This window comes from Triturus cristatus, chromosome 11 (genome assembly GCF_964204655.1).
Source record: "Triturus cristatus chromosome 11, aTriCri1.1, whole genome shotgun sequence".
NCBI lineage: Eukaryota > Metazoa > Chordata > Amphibia > Caudata > Salamandridae > Triturus > Triturus cristatus.
In genome coordinates, this window is record NC_140594.1 from 671,048,491 (window position 1) to 671,067,875 (window position 19,385).

General features: G+C 47.7%; 1 protein-coding gene across 6 annotated transcripts in view; it reads left to right on the forward strand.

Moving 5' to 3' along the window:
* The window catches only part of LOC146785298 (diacylglycerol O-acyltransferase 2-like), a 296,079-nt gene that overhangs the window by 173,640 nt on the left and 103,054 nt on the right, over positions 1-19,385 (forward strand). For all 6 annotated transcript variants that reach the window (XM_085634269.1, XM_085634270.1, XM_085634271.1 and 3 more), the window contains 2 exons: positions 9,582-9,666; positions 18,309-18,399. In XM_085634269.1, coding sequence (XP_085490395.1) covers positions 9,652-9,666; positions 18,309-18,399 — 106 coding nt within the window. In that variant the 5' untranslated portion in view covers positions 9,582-9,651. The remainder of the gene's footprint in view (positions 1-9,581; positions 9,667-18,308; positions 18,400-19,385) is intronic.

The window sequence follows — 19,385 nt, forward strand, 5'->3', positions numbered from 1 at the left end:
TATCCCAAAGGGCAGGCCAAAGCCCACAATATGGATATATTCACTGTATTGGACACAATAGGTCTGAAACAAGAAAAAGGTAAAGCGGTCTTATTGGTGAGATCCAAAGTACGAAACAAGTCATCATACAAAGCAGAATTTTCAATCTGTCTCAAACACAGAGGCTTCAAAAATGTTTTCAAGAGCAGGAAACACAAGAAAGGTAAACTGCAATGCAGTTGTGGAAAGAAGAGAACTATGGCAGGGGGAAATTGTGAGTCATCTTTAGTGGTAAAAATGTCAAGGGAGCACATTCATTGCTGAGATTTCGCTCTCTCACCATGGATATATATATGTGATGTTTTGGGAAAGCGCTGCAAATCTCGCCTTTCGGCCACTTCAGAGCGATGAGCAGTGGTACAAGGTAGGTTGGGAAGCCATGATGTAAAATGTGTTCACTGTTTTAAAGTTTGTCTAGAGTTAAGAATGGCAATACATTTTCAGCATCAAGGACGTGCTTTTTAAAACCCGCTTCGGAAGAAAAAAAAAAGTCTTCGTGTACAAGTCTCCACAGCAATATTTAAATTTGGCACAATCATCTAAATATGATAAATACTGGAACTTGTAAATTGGGTTACACGATCCCGAAAACTGTTAATTTCTTATAATGACAAATTATGAATTTACCCCCATTTGCCGAACAGAATGCTTGTTAGGTGATGTGCCCCAGCATCCATTCCTTAAATTGAAGGCTGACGCTGTCTCTCAATCCCATCACATCTCGTAACCCGACCAAAAAAAAAAGAATCCTAGAACCCTGTTCAAAACCTCAACAGATGGCATAATAGTATCAACAGCACGATACAACGTCCTCTCAAAAACCATCGATGCACCCAGACCTACTATGGGACCATTTTGAGATATTCGGCGTCCCCACTTACTTAAACATGCCTAGTTATTCGCCATGCGTCAAATACTGACAGTAGGTAATGGGAGAAGCGGTCAGTATAAATGAATGATATCGTAGGAGGCTGCAGTCTGCAATAAATATGATCCGTGGTATCGGGAGCTGCGAACAACTAACAACCTATCTGTGATCAGTGTCGCCTCCGATCTCTGACATTGGTAGCCTGCTAGTGTTCAGTGGATAGGTATCAATTTCTACAACCGCCGATAACACAGAGCAATATCCATGGCCGCGGAGGGCCTATGTGGGCTGGATTATCACCCCCAGCTCGGAATGTGCGCGTTGTAATCCCAATAGTCGCGTCTCCTCAGGCTGTTCACCTCGGCGTTGACCCGGGCCCTGCTCCCGGTGGTGGGGCCGGGCATGGCGGAGGCTGCTCCTCGCAGTGGCAAGAGGCAGCAGGAGCGCAGGGGCAGGCGGCCCAGTAGCGGCGCGGGGAGCAGCAAGAGGCAGCGAAGGGCCAGGCCGGGCAGGGAGGGAGAGGGGCGCCGGGGGCTTCAGGCGGTGCTGCGGAGGGAGGGACCCGGAACACAGGCTGCGAGTGGCCAGCGACCAACGAGTCGGGAACGAGAGCGCGCCACCTGGCGGACGGGAGGAACGATTGACCAGCGAGACGGGTAAAAGAAGGAGCGCCTTCCAGCCAGAAGATGTGGAAACAGCACTGTGACTGTGGCGTAGCGTAGCGTAGTAAATGCCGAGGATACAGAAACTCGAAACACAGTCAGGAGAACGTCTTCAATGCAGAGGGAGCTGTCACGGTTCCCAGGGATCTTCTCCTCGGGATGACGCCGATGCTAGGTATGGGTCCCCCACCCATCCGTCCCCAGTCCGGCGTACGTATAACACTCACGGACTCTGAAGACAGGTGGGCGAGGGAAGGAAGGGTAGGAACAGCGGGGAAGGAGACCTGCAAAGAGAGAAGGATATGGATTACACCAGGACTGACCCTCAGGGTCCTGCCACCACCCCGTGCCAGAGTCTCCCTGCGTACCTGGGGGACCCTTCCTCCCTCCGACTGGCTCTGCGGGACACCAGGACCCCTGGTGCAGATCGAGGAAATGCTGAGGTTGAGGAGATGGCGGAGCGAAGTCAGGGTGCCTTCCCCCGGGACTACCTCGTTACGTCACGGGCAGTAGGGAAGGAGAGCCGAGGTTCTGAAAGAGGTAAGGTCGCCTTGCGGAGGCGCTACCACTCGACGCCCCACGGAAACTCCTAGGGTGGAGGAGCGCGGGAAATCACTCGGGGTCTCTTCCGTTCCTATACGGAAAGACCTGAGGTGCAACAAGCTAGTGCTCCCGGCGCTTCTACGTCACGCCCGGAATCCCTGGGCGGAGGAGCGCCAGAAGCCTGAAGGGGTCTCCTCTGTTCCTGGCACGGAGAGACCGGTAGTTCGTCCGGTGAGAGTACCCGGCGCTTCAACGTCACGCCCGGAATCCTTGGGCGGAGGAGCGCCGGGAGAGTACTCACCGAGAGGAGGGAAGACCACGGGGGGAGGCTGGCTGGCGGCTGGGAGCCTGTGAGGTCTGCAAGGATGAGGCGGCCCGCCGCCGTGGATGGAGGAGCCGGCAGGGGTTTTCCAATGCCGCCGCGGGTCTTCTCGCAGGGATGTCTCGGGGGAATAGGACTCGGAGAAAACCAAGCGGGAACGAAGCGATTCGGAGATCGCTTCCGAGTCGTGGCACACAAACCTGATGATGGGAATCATTGGCCCAGCCTCCTGGGTGGTTCCGCGCTTTATGCGCTTCCGGAGGTCCCGTGTTGCCGGTAGGCGCCTTGGTTTCTGGGTGTTGGAGTCTGGTTGAGTCGCTCGGTCTGGCCATCCGTCTGAGGGTGGAAGCTCGTGGAGAGGGAAGAGCGGATGCTGAGCTGTTCGCACCAGACCTTCCAAAACCTGGCCGTGAACTGTGAGCCTCGGTCAGACACGATTCCTAACGGGAGTCCATGAAGCCGCACCACATGTCTCAACAAGAGAGATGCCAAAACCCCTGCAGTGGGGACTTGTTTACAGGCGATGAAGTGTCCCATTTTGATGAGGTAATCCACCACCACGATGATGGCGGTGCATCCCTGGTCCTTCGGTAGTCCCACCACAAAGTCTATCGAGATCCTTTCCCAGGGGTTCATCGGTGTGGGAAGAGGCATCAGGAGCCCCTGCTTCCTCTGATGGTCGGTTTTCATTTGCGCACAGATCGCACACTGCTGAACCCACTGCAACACGTCCGGTCTGACGGAGGGCCACCAGACTTGCCGCAGCACCTTTTCCAAGGTCTTGGTCCCTCCCATGTGCCCCGCACAGGGCAGATCATGGCACCAGGAGAAAACGAGCGTCCGAAGCCGAAGCGTGGGTACTAGGAGCCTGGAGCCGCACAGGGGGAGACCTTGGTGGAGGCTCCATTCCTTATGGCTCTTCAACCACGTGGTCCAGGCGAAGGTGCGGAGTCCTTGTTTCACCTTCTGCAAGAACGAGTCGGTCTTTACGCTCCCTATGACTTGCTCAGGTGAGACGATGGACTGTTCTGGGGTTCCCCTTGGAAGGCCCTGGGAATTCTGGCGTGACAGGGCGTCGGCTTTTCGGTTGAGCGCTCCTGGTCGATAGGTGACCAAGAAATGGTACTCCGCAAAAAAGAGCATCCACCGCTTTTGTCGGGGAGAGAGATGGCGGGCAGACTGTAGGAATTGGAGATTCTGATGGTCCGTGTACACCGTCACCTGATGCCGGGCCCCCATCAACCAATGCCGCCATTCCAGGAACGCCTCCCGAATGGCGAGCAACTCCTTCTCAGAGATGGTATAGTTGAGTTTGGCCGGGCTCAGCTTCTTGGACATGTAAGCGACCGGGTGGAGCACACCGATGTCCGGTTGGCGCTGGGATAGAATGGCGCCCACCGCTTCGTCAGAAGCGTCCGCTTCGACCAGAAACGGAAGATCAGGGTCGGCATGTCGCAAGATGGAGGCACTGGTGAAGGCTCTCTTAAGTTGTTCGAACGCCATCTGGGCTTCAGCGGACCAGAGAAAGGGAGTCCCTTTGCGCGTTAGCTTGGTGAGCGGTGTTACCATGTGCGAGAACTGATGGATGAATCTCCTGTAGAAGTTGGAGAAACCCAGGAAACTCTGGATGTCCTTCACGGATGTCGGTTGGGGCCACTTGGCGACCGCCTGCACTTTGCGCTCAGTCATGATCTGTCCCTCTGGAGTGAGCAGGACACCGAGGAATTCCACCGTGGTGACATGGAACTCACACTTGGTGAGTTTCCAAAACAGCCGGTTTCTTTCCAGGGCCGCCAACACCTTTCGAACGTGACCGACATGTTCCTCCAGATCAGATGAAAAGATCAGGATGTCGTCGATGTAAACTACGACATATCGGTCCAGGAACTCTCTCAATACTTCGTTGAGGAAGTATTGGAACGCGGCCGGGGCGTTGCAAAGCCCAAAGGGCATCACCAAGTATTCGTACAAGCCGAATCTCGTTTTGAAGGCGGTCTTCCACTCGTCGCCCGCGCGGATCCGCACCAGATGGTATGCCCCCCGGAGGTCCAACCTCGTGTAGATCCGCGCCCCTTGGACCTGCTCCAATAGCACCGGGATGAGAGGCAAGGGGTATTGGTTCTTGATGGTTAGGGTGTTGAGAGAGCGGTAGTCGATACAGCAGCGAAGCTCGCCGTTCGCCTTGGGTATGAAAAACAGGGGCGACGCCGCTGGGGAACTCGAAGGGCGAATAAACCCCAGTTTCAAATACTCATCCAAGTACGCTCTCAAGTGGCAGGTTTCGGGGCCCGTTAGGGCGTACACTCTGCTGCACGGGATAGCGGCTCCTGGAACCAGGTCGATACGGCAGTCGTAGTCGCGGTGTGGCGGCAGCTCTTCGGCCTTTTGTTTATCGAAGACCTCCGCATACTGGGCATAGCAGTCGGGGAGAGTCACTTCCTTCTCTGCGGCTGTGGCCAAGTGGTGTGAGCCCGCTTTGGCTCCCTCCACCGGGGCCCCCTCTAGGTGGCACTGGGCCTGACAAAACGGGGATCCGAACGTGATCGTGCTGGTTGACCAGTGGATGGAAGGCTCGTGCCGCCTCAACCATGGAAGCCCAAGGATGAGCTTACATCTCGGCGCTTGGATGATGTTCAGTGCGAGCCATTCGCCGTGGTTTCTTCCTATGGTGATCCACAAGGATGGGGTCATGTGACGAATGGGACCGGATTCCAGCTCTTTGCCGTCGACCGCATACACCAGCTCGGGAGAGGTTTTCGTGCGAAGAGGAATACCCAACCGCTACGCTTCCTTGATGTCCATAAAGCAGCCTGTGGCTCCGGAATCAATCATGGCCCTCACGTCCATGGGGCCCTTGTTGAGGGTCACCTGCACGGTAAGAAACAGGTGGTCGGGTTCTCTAGTGCCGTCAGCCTCCAGGGAAGGAATGAAATGACAGCTTGAAGGCTTCCTTCCCTGACCCTTCAAGCGCGTTGGTTTTCCGACGCCGTTTCCCCGAGACAGGCCGCCTCCAGGCTAGCCTTTGGCCTATTGGTCTTTGGACGAACCGGGCACTCGCGCAAGAAATGGCCTTTCTTGCCGCAGTAGAGACAGAGACCCTGTCTCCGACGGTGATCCCGTTCGGTAAGGGTTAGGGACGCTCTCACCGTCCCGATCTCCATGGAGTCACCTCGGGGCGATGCCTGCTCCAACAACCGGGGAGGCTCGACCGGCGAAGTGTTTTTGTCCTTTCTTTTGTGGTCCCCTTTTCTCTCTCGGAGCCGGTATTCTAGCCGGGAAGCCAGCTCAATCATGGCAGCGCAAGTGACTGGTTGCGGGTCTATCTGGGCTATGACGTCCTTTAGCTCCTCCGTCAGCCCTCGGTAGAAAATCGCAGCCTGCTTTGACTCAGGCCAGTTGGTTTCGGCCACCAACCGGCGAAAGCTGTTGACGTACCCCAAGTAATCCGTACTGGATTGGCGAAGGTCAAGGAGGTCACTATCAGCGGAGAAGGTGTCGGCCCGGCAATCGAACGTCTTTTCGAACTCCTGCCGGAAGGAATCCCAGTCGTATAGGAGGGCATCGTCTCTTCTCACGAGAGGAACTGCCCACTGAGCTGCCTCTCCGGTCAGGTAGGAGATCAAGAATGCTACTCGGGCCTGATTGGTGAGGAAAAGTTTCGGCTTGCAATGGAAGTGTAGCTGTATCTGCGTCAGAAAGACCTGCACCTTTTGTATATCCCCGTGAAACCTTTCTGGGGGGGCCAGGGGGATTTGTGTGGGTATCTCTACAATCACCTGAGGGGTAGGGACAGGGGGGACAGGCCCCGCGTCGAAGGGATTACGCTGCATGCGGTCCAAGCGCGAGTGCAGCGCGGCGGAGTCTGCCCGGGAAGCCGCCAGTTCTAGTTGCACTTGGGCCAACGCGGCTAACACGTCGTCCAAGGTGGCCATCGTGTTCGCACCAACGAGATCAGGAGGAGGAAAATTCGTGGGCCAATGATTCTGTCACGGTTCCCAGGGATCTTCTCCTCGGGATGACGCCGATGCTAGGTATGGGTCCTCCACCCATCCGTCCCCAGTCCGGCGTACGTATAACACTCACGGACTCTGAAGACAGGTGGGCGAGGGAAGGAAGGGTAGGAACAGCGGGGAAGGAGACCTGCAAAGAGAGAAGGATATGGATTACACCAGGACTGACCCTCAGGGTCCTGCCACCACCCCGTGCCAGAGTCTCCCTGCGTACCTGGGGGACCCTTCCTCCTTCCGACTGGCTCTGCGGGACACCAGGACCCCTGGTGCAGATCGGGGAAATGCTGAGGTTGAGGAGATGGCGGAGCGAAGTCAGGGTGCCTTTCCCCGGGACTACCTCGTTACGTCACGGGCAGTAGGGAAGGAGAGCCGAGGTTCTGAAAGAGGTAAGGTCGCCTTGCAGAGGCGCTACCACTCGACGCCCCACGGAAACTCCTAGGGCGGAGGAGCGCGGGAAAACACTCGGGGTCTCTTCCGTTCCTATACGGAAAGACCTGAGGTGCAACAAGCTAGTGCTCCCGGCGCTTCTACGTCACGCCCGGAATCCCTGGGCGGAGGAGCACCAGAAGCCTGAAGGGGTCTCCTCCGTTCCTGGCACAGAGAGACCGGTAGTTCGTCCGGTGAGAGTACCCGGCGCTTCAACATCACGCCCGGAATCCTTGGGCGGAGGAGCGCCGGGAGAGTACTCACCGAGAGGAGGGAAGACCACGGGGGGAGGCTGGCTGGCGGCTGGGAGCCTGTGAGGTCTGCAAGGATGAGGCGGCCCGCCGCCGTGGATGGAGGAGCCGGCAGGGGTTTTCCAATGCCGCCGCGGGTCTTCTCGCAGGGATGTCTCGGCGGAATAGGACTCGGAGAAAACCAAGCGGGAACGAAGCGATTCGGAGATCGCTTCCGAGTCGTGGCACACGAACCTGATGATGGGAATCATTGGCCCCGCCTCCTCGGTGGTTCCGCGCTTTATGCGCTTCCGGAGGTCCCGTGTTGCCGGTAGGCGCCTTGGTTTCTGGGTGTTGGAGTCCGTTCTTTCGAGGCGGGGCTTCGCGACATCCCAGATCATGACAGGAGCGCAGAGGGAGCGCGAAGGGATGGTGCTACACCAGAACGTGCTTAGAAGGCTTCTGGCCGGCCTTCAAAAAAGACAAGCATTGGCAAAGCCAGTGGTGCTGACTTGCAATTTCAGTCACACGACAATCATTTAATAAACAAGCACTCCACTGCCTTTCTCCGAGGCGAAGCAGAAATGCCTCGGAGAAAGGCAGCGGCGTTTTCCGATTCGGGGGCGTGTTTCTTTTTCTCTCCTCTTGCCATTGGCTGGAGGAGAGAAAAACAAGCCCATCGAAAAGTATCGCAAAAACACGCCCCCGAATCCGAAAAGGACGGGGCTTGTTTTGCGAGACAAAGACTCTTCTCCAATGGCTGGCCAGCATTTAAGAGGCCAGCCAATGGAGAAGAGGAGAGAAGAGGGGCGGGTTCAAGCCCCTCTTCTCCAAAACATTAAATCTCGGAGCGAGACTGCGCAAGCGCAGCCCTCGAGCCGAGACCTAAAAACATGAGTGCCGGTGCCCACCGCCTGGAAACACCGCCACAAATTAAGCACTGGCAGTCGATTAGTTGTGAATGGTTTTTAGATTTGGGAAAAATCTACCAGGCATCGACTGAATTAAAAAAAAGTTGAGGTTCAAATTGAGCTTGTTGAGCTGCAAGGATATGCTTTTGGCGGGATACAGTAATTGCAAGTGTCTGAAACTTCAATTGTAAAAATAAATTGTGCGGATCACCAAAGTTTTTCTTAAGAGTCCACTGCCAAATGTCAAGGTTGCCAATAAAAAGGTTACCTAGTCTTGATTCTTCCACATGCTTTTGTGATCTACCACCCTCTGCTTTGTGACTCTTTAACTCACTTTTTCAGGTACTTTGCCATCCCTTCATTTTCCTATTGTCACTATTTTCCTATCTTTCTTTCCCCTCTTCTTTCTGCATGTCTTACCTTTCCCTCGTTCACTCTGGTTGTAAAGATGATGATAAAAAATAGGTTCTGGTCCCCAAAACGATTGTCAGTGCCCGCCACCTGCAGTCACCAGCATAAAGTAAGTACTGGTGCTGGTGTAAGAGCTAAGGGCCTAATTTAGATTTTGGCAGATGGGTGACTCCTTCACAAATGTGGCGACTATGCCGTCCGCCATTATAAGTGCATTATGTTCTACAAACGTGGGTTATCCGTCACATTTGTAACTCGTCCACTAAACTCAAAATGAGGCCCTCACTGTGAGAAGGCTGCCTGGCTTCTTGTCTTTGCTCATACCTGGAAAGCTTCCGTTGCTCTGCCTTCTGGCTTCCTGTGGATCACTGGCAACAAATTAGGACTGTAGCCTGTTGCTACATAGGCCTGCGTGGTGAACGCCACTAGGTTTGTGGGATTTGCGGAGTTTTCCTCACTCCCCTGAGTTTTTTCCTCGCTCAAAATTCCACCTCCCGACGAGATTTCTCAACACGGGTGAGCATTGAGAAAGCTGCAGCTCAGGTAGAAAATCTACTCGAGCTGCAATAAAAGAAGCAGCGCCCTCTTGCGTAATGCATGGTGCAGTTTGTGTTGAGTTTTCAGCGCGGGACAAACACCTGGTGCTGGAAATCAACGTGAACTGCATGACCAAACGCACTCCTCCGCTTGTGGAACTCCACATAGTTTTTCGGTCACTTTGCAGAGTTCAGTGTAGCAAAAGTCCACCCAGACCTAATGCTAATGAGAGATCTTCGGACTGTCACATTTTCTGGTTAGAGGCGAGTGTTTGTACGCACATTTGACGAATGACAAATAAAAAAGGTCGCCATCTTTACTTAGGGGACACATTACACTCTCGATCTGCCTTGCTCGTGACCTTAGTAGAGAGGTCACCTGACTATGTCATGCAAGACACTGTTTCCAGTTCTGGATTTCTAATTAATAATTTCATCAAAGTGTCTGTGATTTGCATTGTCGTATGTAGTGATGGCATGACTTAAATGTTCTCATTTGATCAAAAATATGTTTCTGTTTAAATAGCTGTGTTAGGTTGTGCTGCATGTAAATCTCAAGGGGAGAGTTTGCAAGGATTGTTGAAGGCTAGCAATTAATTTGAGAACATATTCTATTTTACCAGGCGCAATATTCAGCAATCAACCTTCTGGATTAAGGACCATATGAGAGACTAATGTTCAGACGAGCAGGAGATGAACTCCACAGCGGTAAGTGACTGGTACTCAAGTTGTCTTTGAGCCAAGGCATTTCACAGTAATGTAAGGGTTAAATCTGCGTTAATTACTGAAGCGATGAAAACAATGGAAACATTCAGGAGCAAGTAGGCGAAACTAAATCGAAAATGCATGTTACTTAAAATGTTTTAATTTATCATGCTAATTAGAAAATATGACCCCTATTAACATTTTGGAGGCACATAATGTTGATCGGATTTCAGATAGTATTTTTTAATTTAGTTTAAACAACTTTTTCTGTGGTTATTCACGATTAATCTTAGTCGATTGTCACGACTCAAGCTATCCAATGTGGATTTATCTACCAGCTTAATTAATCTTAGAAAACAGTTTTTGCAGTGGAGGCCTTTTTGAGACTTTGTTTAACCCCTTCAGTGCCCATGACGAGCTGGACTCGTCATGGGCCGCGGTGGCGCTGTGCCCATGACGAGTCCAGCTCGTCATAGACCCCGCCCGCTAATGCAACGGCCGGCACTGGGCGGGGAAAGGGGCGGGCACTGAAGGGGTTAAAATTGAAATTAAAGCTTTCCTTCCTGAAATCATGTTGACTATTTGTACTTGGCGAGAATAAGACACTCCACTCGACCCACTGAGCTATCACAGGACCACATCCATCAAAAAAGCATTATGCGATTGCCTAAATAGCGACTTTTACGCTATTTGGCAATCACAAAATGCTATGTATGTAAGGAATTGGCAGCTATTGTTGGGATACATTTGTTTGTATCCTTGATTTGGGGCAACACTCCCAAATTCTGAAGCCTATTTTAAATATCTCACTTGGGGCCTCATGTAGGTGGCATACACTTTACCGATTCTAAAATACCGAATCATACCGAATCGGTATTTTAGAATCGGTAAAGTGTATGTAGGTAAAAATTTGGTAAATGTTACCGAATCGGAGTGAGTCGGTAATTACCGATTCGGTAATGAGGCATACCTTCCCATTGATGGGAAGGTATGCCTCATTACCGAATCGGTAAATACCGATTCGGTAATGGGGGGAACACATGCAAGGGTGGCAGGGTGTCACATTGACACCCTGTTGCACCCCTGAAACGGCCATGTGTGCACATGTGGCACACATACATGCCCTAAGGGCATGTATGTCTGCCACATTGCACACGTCTAGGCGCTCTGAAATGCATTTCCACATCCATACATTATTTACCACCAACTATTAGTTGGTGGTAAATACCGACTCCAAACAACACCCACACACTCCCCCTACATCTCATTTCTGTATTCGGAATTTACCGAATCGGTAAAATGACCGATTCGGTAATTTTACCGAATCGGTAAATTACCGACTACAGAAATGAGCCCCCTACATGTCACAAGCCTAAATACCGGTCGGTAACGGTAAAATTACCGAAAATCGGCCGTTACCGACCGGTATTCGGCTACGTACATGAGGCCCTTGGTTCCAAAATCTAAGAGATGTAATATTTTATACCGTACCCAACCACAGGTGAATTGGAAGCATGGTGCACCTCTGGGCTGCAAAAGGAACTAATTAAGATATACAGGTGAACCAACAGATTCGTTCTGCAGCTCCGATTATGCAGAGACTTTCTGGGCAATCAGTGGCGGAACGCAAAATGGTGGCCCCCCTGCATAATGTGATGAGATGCCCCTGAGTCTCCCAGTCTCACAGATATTCATTGATCTTGGGCTCAGTGGTGGTCCCCTGGAGGTCTGGAGCCCCCCCACCCTGCCCCGCAGGGGCTGCAGGGACCTGTGTTACACCCTTTTGGACAATAAGGGAAGACGATGGGATGGAAACAGCCTGGAGCCGGGACTGTGTGCACAACATTTCTCACTTGGCCTTCTTGAGCCCTAGTCACATCCATGACCCTGTCTCCGTGTGCCCCGGAAGGCCACCTTGTGATGTTTAGCCAAAGAGTGGGGAAGGCCCTTCTTGTATATTGGAGCTATGGTGCTTTTTAGGTAGGGTCTGCAGAGCTGCTTCTCTCCAAGAAGTGTGTTTACCTTCATGGTTTTCCCGGGAAATGCGTGTCTGTTTACCCCAGCCAATAGCATATCTCACATTGCTTGGATGAGATCACATTGAAGGGGCAGTGGGACACATGAGAAACAGTTAGGGATTGGCCTGGGAGTACCTACCAATGACATATTAACTGATACCCTTTCTGAACCCATGTTACACCCACTGCTTCTCAGTACAAGCCTGAGAGGAAGAAGATGGAATGTCTGCTTTTTCTTGAAGAGGAACATTTCCTGCTCCCCATCTGAAAGGAATGCAAGAAAAGTTGAAGGAATTCAATGTGAAAAACGTGACTTCTTTTTATGAAAAAACATCTTTGTAAGTTTCATTGGAGCGGGAACCAGGAGTATCCATTTGACATAGGCGCTAACTCATTGAATACAAGGCCAGCCTTGTACTGCGCTGGACTGTTTTATCCCCACAATATGGGGTCATCAGGTCAATGGATCATGGGTATTCATTTTTTGAGGTCATGTGGAGGTCAACTTCTGAACTGATTCAACATTTAGTAAAACATGAAAACTTCGACCAGCCCAAACCCCCAACTTTAGGATGACTGCGCTCTTGTTGATCAGCCGTGCATGGTCTCTAGTTCCTGGTTGAAGCTCTATTCTTAATTTTGTTCAGGATTTCTTTAGTTGCTATGGACATAATAAAATGCCTTTCCCGAATGGTTGGATATTCTTTATTAATTTTTGAAATCCTTATCTATTTGTTGCTCTTTGGTGACCTTTTACTTGTTATGTTTGTTTTCTCAAAAACTGGTTTGGATCTTTATGTTTCTCATTTATGTAAGTGTGTTGTTGTTTATTAGTTTACCTATATGCAAATGCCTCACAGGTTTTCCTGGCTGCTCGAGTGAACCAAAAGGGAGGCAGGATACGCATAAGGGTAACATGTATGTAATCTTTGTAGGGCTTCTATTTAGTCTGAGTAGGTACATGTTGTGTCAATAGAATGCCCTTTCTCTCAGTAAGGCTGCCAGTCACATGTTCTTCAATGAGGTTTGTATGTGACTTCCAGCTGTGCTGAACACAAAGTCTTTCTATTATACTCAGTTTCTGCAAACTCTAGTATGTTTTACCAAAGCACCATTAACATCTTAATATGGGGAAAATATGTGGCAGAAATCTTCAATAAAGGCTTATAATCTGCTTTAGCGTGCTATACTGGCCAGGGCTTAGTTTATAAAGAAATGCCAGGGCCCATCTCAGGAAACCACTGCCGCTTGCACCATTGATTGTGCCTACTAGCACTGCCATTGCCAGTACCAACACAACTACTAACCATCACTGGCTATTCCAGGCCACCCAAAGCTTAAAAATGGGCTGGCCAACTGGAGTAATTCATTGTTAATGTATATTGAATTGTGAAACACTCTCTTAAAAAGCTCACCTCAAACATATACATACAGCGCCACCAGGTGGTTGGCTGTCAGAAGAGACAGTACTGTGCACCGGCAAATGCCGGCTCAAATTAAACACTGATACTGGCCATTAAAGGCCCACTCCAGTGTTTGGCGAGCGGCTGTAACTAGAGAGCAGGCTGTTAATGTCCAATTAGAACATATTACCCCACGAGGAAAGGATGTGCTAACTAGAAAATAAGGATTCTCTGGAAACGGAGCGGGTTAAGACCCACTGCAGCTCTGAACGCTTTGTTTCACAGCTCTCACTGTGATTGCTCAACAATTAAATCTGTGTGCAGGGCCATGGTTGTTAGCTGTTGAACAAACACAGCAACAGCTGTGATAGAAATCTGAAGTCATCCTCTGATTCTTCCCTGGACTTGGCTAAACTGTTTTTACTCATTCATCTGAGCCAGGGAGACACAGGAGCTGAGCAGAATCACCCCTCCCTTCTTCTGAGGCTCCAGTGATAGTGTGACCTATGGGAGGAGGGGGTAGTGATGCTCCCATGTGCTCTGATCCACAGCCTATGTCTCTCTCTTTTCCCTGCCCAATCCACCAATCCTGGAGAGGCAGGGGAAGAGGCAGGCAGAGACGGTGGCCAGAACACTGTCATATTGAGAGCAGTGGGCGCATACCAGATTTTATTTGCTACTGATGCTCCATTTTCCTCAGTGGAGCTCATCATTCCAATGCACTATGTGAGCTGTAGTTTGGACCCTTAACGAAAGACGGGACATTGATAAGTTTGAGGTTCCATGTGATGTGTAATTCTGGGACTCAATACCAGTGGCGGCCGACACAGGTAAGAGTGGTAGGGTGGGGTGGGGGCGGGGGTCAGGGAAGTCGACAATGGGATACGTAACATTAAATTAAAAAAAATAATAAAACCACTTACCTTTCGCTTGCCGCATCACCGATGCGGCGAGCGCAAGGTCAGTGGTTTTAAAAAAAACTTAATCTTACTATCCCATCATCTGTGAACTTCCCTGACCACAAGCAGCCTTGCCTCCGCCCAACCGTCCCAGTGCCTCACCGCTCTTAACTGGGCCGGCCGCCACTGCTCAATACCCCGTCCCTGTTAAAGGAGCCCTTCCTCCAACATGGCCGACAATCAAAATGATTTTTATGTGAATGAACCGCTTATTGTAGTCTCTCTCTATCTCCTACGTTTACTAATAGTCTGTGATGATCACAACTGTGCTGTACTTGTTGACAAAGAGGTTTAGTGTTTCCCTTATGGCAAGACTGGGGGAAGGATATCATACCACCTGACTATGTTTAAGACACTGTTCATATGACTGTCCAAGGACACATTCTCTACACAGGTTGTGGAACAGGTTCTAGTGCCTGTGTTTTTGAATAAGATACTGCCTCCTGTCTCCAGTGAAGCAGGCTGAGTGAGCTTGGTTTAGGAAGAAAAGGTTAAATATGTCTGGTGGAAAAACCTGCAGTCTGGACCTGATTCAAAGTCAATTGTACATTTCCGTGCACAAATATAAATCATAATTTCCTGTGTGCGCATTCAAACTAAGAAACCGGCTGTAGGAACTACTGTCAGCAAGAAAGCAACCAGACTATTCTATTAAAATGATATATTCTGGTCATTTTTTAATTTCAAATAATATGTTGGAAACATATGACTGTCTTGTTTGGGCGGCAGTATTTTTTCATTCTTCTTTTATTTTTTTTCATTCATATATTGCAATAAAAATAAAAATAAAGCCACCAACTTGCAAAGCCAGACCAATTGATTTTTCCAGTGCTTGTTTGACACCAGGTGTTGACTCTTGCTCATAGAATATGGAGTGGAAATGATAAGAAGCAGCATTTTTTGATGAATGCTCGCTGTAATAAAAGGCGATTCATTATAATGAGGCTTTTGAAAAGAAATGTCATGCTTGAAAAATGTAAGATTTCATGCTGGAATAACAAGAAGCCATTTGTATGTTAATACATTATTTTATATGTAAATCGAAAAAAAATAATTATTAAAATATAAGTGAAGTTTCAGTTTTCACTGCTCAAATTCATGCTGCCTGCTTATCACAGCTTACAGTCACCCACCATCCAAATGTCCGTAACGGACACACAAATTCCATGAAATGAGCTAAAACATAAACTATTATGTTTTCTGACCTAATCGCCAACAACCAATGTGATCCAATGGCCACATTACCACCTTCTCTTTGTAGGTTTCATGCTAAAGGGCCTGTCCTGCACTACCAACCATACAGAAGTGGAAGGTAACCAAAGAGCTGTAACCCTTGAAACCACCTCTCTTAGAGAAAGCAACACTTTTTAAGCAACTCAAATGTATCCCTCATCACCAGCAACCCACTACAACCTCCAATGAGCAGACAGCAATGACAGACCTCAATGTTGTGTTACTATTACTGCTAACTCTTCCACACTTTGGGGCATATTTACAACGAAGCTGCGGAGCGTGGCGTTAGCCTCCTTGGTTTAACGCCGCACTCTGCCACTTCTAAAACACAGGGCTGCACCATATTTATAACAATATGGTGCAGCCCTGCATTTCCCGCTGAACTGGCACTAAATTTAGCAGCCTAGCGCCAATACATGCACCCTTGCACCATAGTCTGCTTTGAGGTGAAGATTGTTTATGTGCAGGAAGGTATCCCTTCATGCACATAAACAATCTTTAAATGGTGTTTTGTCACTTCTATGTGTGCTGCTTAATACAGCACACATAGAAGTTACAAAATGTTACTTTTTTAAAAGATTGTTTATGTGCAGGAAGGGATACCTTCCTGCACACAAGCCATCAATGGCCTTTTGCTTTTTCCATGTGTACTGCACAACACAGCACACATGGAAACAGCACAAACGAGGAGAAATAAAGCATTTCTCCTCGTTTCGCCATGTTAAGACCAGGTTGTGGGTCATTTCCCACTAGTTTTTTTCCTCGGCAGATTTGGAGACTTGTCTGACTGTACAGCTTCTGATTGTTGTTGCCAGGAAGGAGATGCCTGTTTTGGGTGGGAGGGTGTAAGAGGCCCACTGAGAATGGGTGTAACATGTCCAATCTATAGACCATATCGTTTTTTTTTGTAAAAATGAGTCAGTTCAGTTCAAAATGCTTTATTCGGTTTGTTTACACAACCATATAGCAGACATAAAATATAAAACATACAGCAATCATACAATAAAACTATAAAAGGGACAAAATATATAGGCCAATTACATTGGATGTGTACGAGACATACTAACTGGGATACAATCTCCTCAAATAATACCAATACGTAATAGAATGGTCGGTATAAATACAAGGGGAGAAGGCTCTAATGGACTCAATAAATTTACATGTGCTGGTTGCTAAAGTGCTGAGTAATGTGCAAAATACGCAATATAAAGTGCAGTTCCCGTATTGGGACATGTACAAATATCGCAAGAAAAGGCTCTGCAGTACTCAACAAAATGACAAGTGCAACTTGCTAATATTCTAAATGATTAAATAACAATAGATTTTCTGGCGGTCATACATTTTAGAATATAAGTAGCTACATGACAACATATATCTGCGCTTTCCAGAGTAAACATTAAAATGTTTGAACCATTAGCGACCTAGCCTGTGGAAGATAATCACATGTGCCTGTATTGGTCAGCTTTGTATCTATATGGTTTTAGAGCTGGTACAGGTTGTTGGTGGGCACCCAGGGAAGGATGGTTAATTTCTTCCCATTTAGCTATGGATTTGTGCAAGCATATGTATGGTATACTCATAATGTGATTTTTCAAATCTTTTCTACAAGAAAGTTGGCGAATTGTTGACATTTTCATCTGAGTGGGAGACCAGATAATGCTTGTGTTTGATGAGTGATAGTGTTTGCTTGCGTCATTCACCTGTAAGTTCTCTCTAGGAGAGGTTAGGGCAAAGAGAGGCAGTGTTTTCTTTTTAAAAAAACTGCTTGGGATATTTTCTGAAACACTTGACAAATTATTTGAATGGAGATAGTGGGAGTTTCTCCGGCATTGCACAATTTTTGAGAAAAGTTCTGGCCAACAAAGCGGCCTTACCACTTTGACACAACCTACTTTCTCAAACTGTGGATATGGGTAATGTGTTGCACTTTGAAATAGAACTCACCACCATGGTAACCAGTTATCACCCCAGAGACATTTTGACAGGAGTAATTGATGAGGATATTAAGTCCTAGTTGTTAATTATTTACAAGTTGTCAAGGATGTCATTTAACAATTGATGGGATACTCTATTTCGTGGATGTGGAGACACCACCTCTGCCATTCCAGCTGTATCTGAGCTACCAAATGTATAGTTTTATTCCATTTGTGCTGAAATGTTTCCCTGAATCGTTTCCTGTACATTGGTGTGGTCTTTTGTTGAGAAATACAGTAATTGCAGGTCCATCATGTCATGTTCGCACTTATTTTTTCCATCAGACAACCAATGGGGAGAGGGGGCTGTCTTGAAAAGATAAATATTAATTTTCCCTTCATTCAGTAAGTTTTTCCTTCAGAGTCTGGGGACAACTGTCGCTTTTCCTTCTCTGGATTGACATAGTTTACATAGCCTATCCGGCATAACAATCGGGACCCAAATTAAAATAGTACCTCTCAGAGGATGTCCCAGGATTCTTTTTGTATGTGGAATTTAAGTCTCAATAGTGGAGTATTTGCAGATATTAAGACTGTAAAATATTTATCCCATTTGTATTTTAAATATTAAGAAGTGGTGTAAATAGCACATGTGTTGTAAGATTTCTCAGACCCTTCAAGTTGTAATGTACTGGTTTCGTTGAGATTATACCTCATTATTATATCAGATATGTTATGGCCAGCAGAAGACTGGTGGTAAAGGTGCACAAAATGCGCTGAAACATGTGGCATTTTCCCCAACAGTTTCATGTATTTGACTGCATCTCTGTGCAAATGCATTCTAAATCTTGGGGTAATGCCACATTTCCTAAATGTAATAATTACCCCTTTGTGGTACAATTCAGGATTTAGCACCTAGAGGTAAATAAGCATCCATTGTCAAGGCAGTTGCGAGGTGCTCATAGCTGCTAAGGGATAACAGATATTATTTCCATTCAAAAGTGTTCAATAACTGTCCACTGTCCTACTGTTGAGGCCACAGCGACATGGTGGGTACTGCATAGTTTGTCATACTTTCCTTTTTAAACTTCTTTTGTATATTCTTGTTTCTAAAAACAGGGATCCAAAGTAGAGGAAGAATGGGGCATGTGGCAGGAGCAGCTGAAGCTACTAAGCGCGCTGCATTGGGCTCTTACATTTCTTTTTTTAGGTAAGTGATCTACTGTCCAATTGAATTATTTTAGCACCAGACTGCTATCAATATGTCTATAGATATCTTTAACATATATTCCTTTTTATTTTTTGGTGTTTTTTTGCTGCACATTGATTGTCTTGTTTGTTTAGTGACTGTTATTTTACAATCAATGTTCCTCTATGGAAACCTTCGAATTTGCTCCAATTTGTTCCAGATTCAGTTAATCAGACATGTCTTTGGCTTCCACAGGTCAGAAAAGCAGCCTTATGACCTCTGCCTGTGAAGATCAAGCCAAAAGGCTGCTTCTCTGACCTGCCCAAGCCAAGCACATGTCTAATTAAATGAATTTGGAGCAAATATTTAACTAAGATGAATCATTATTAGATATTGAAGAATACTGCAGAAGAAATTTGTTTTATGCACACAGGAGGTGAATACCCTCAGCACAAATAGTATTGGTAAGATTGCCTTGAAAAAGCAGGGGTTCAGAAACACATGTTGGCTGAGAAGACTGGAAGTCTATAACCAGATGGGATTTTTCTGTGGATGCCATAGTGATCTATATGTTGTAAAGATCACAAATTTGGAAAACGTTTATGATAATGTCAACTATTTGATGTCTGATCCTTTTGATTATCTTACAAAAATGATGATGCCCTATCATTCTATAATACATTTTGTTGTCAGTGATACAGTTTATGGGTAAATATATCTTGTCTTTTCCACTCAGTTTTGGATTTTTTTGTTTTTGAATATATACTCACCCTAGAGGATAACGTAGCGCTGGGCAATTTTCTTTTTTTCCCGGACTTGTATTAAAAAAAACATGTGTTCAAATCTTCCACGTTTCTCATTACTTAAAAATTAACCAACAATATACATGTATTTCCCAGTGGTGGTCGCCACTGGGTAGGTAGTTAGTTAGGTCACTACTTTTTGACTAGTTTGTGCACATGAAAAGTATCGAGGTGATTTGTCAAGCAGGGCCCAGGAAAAATGGG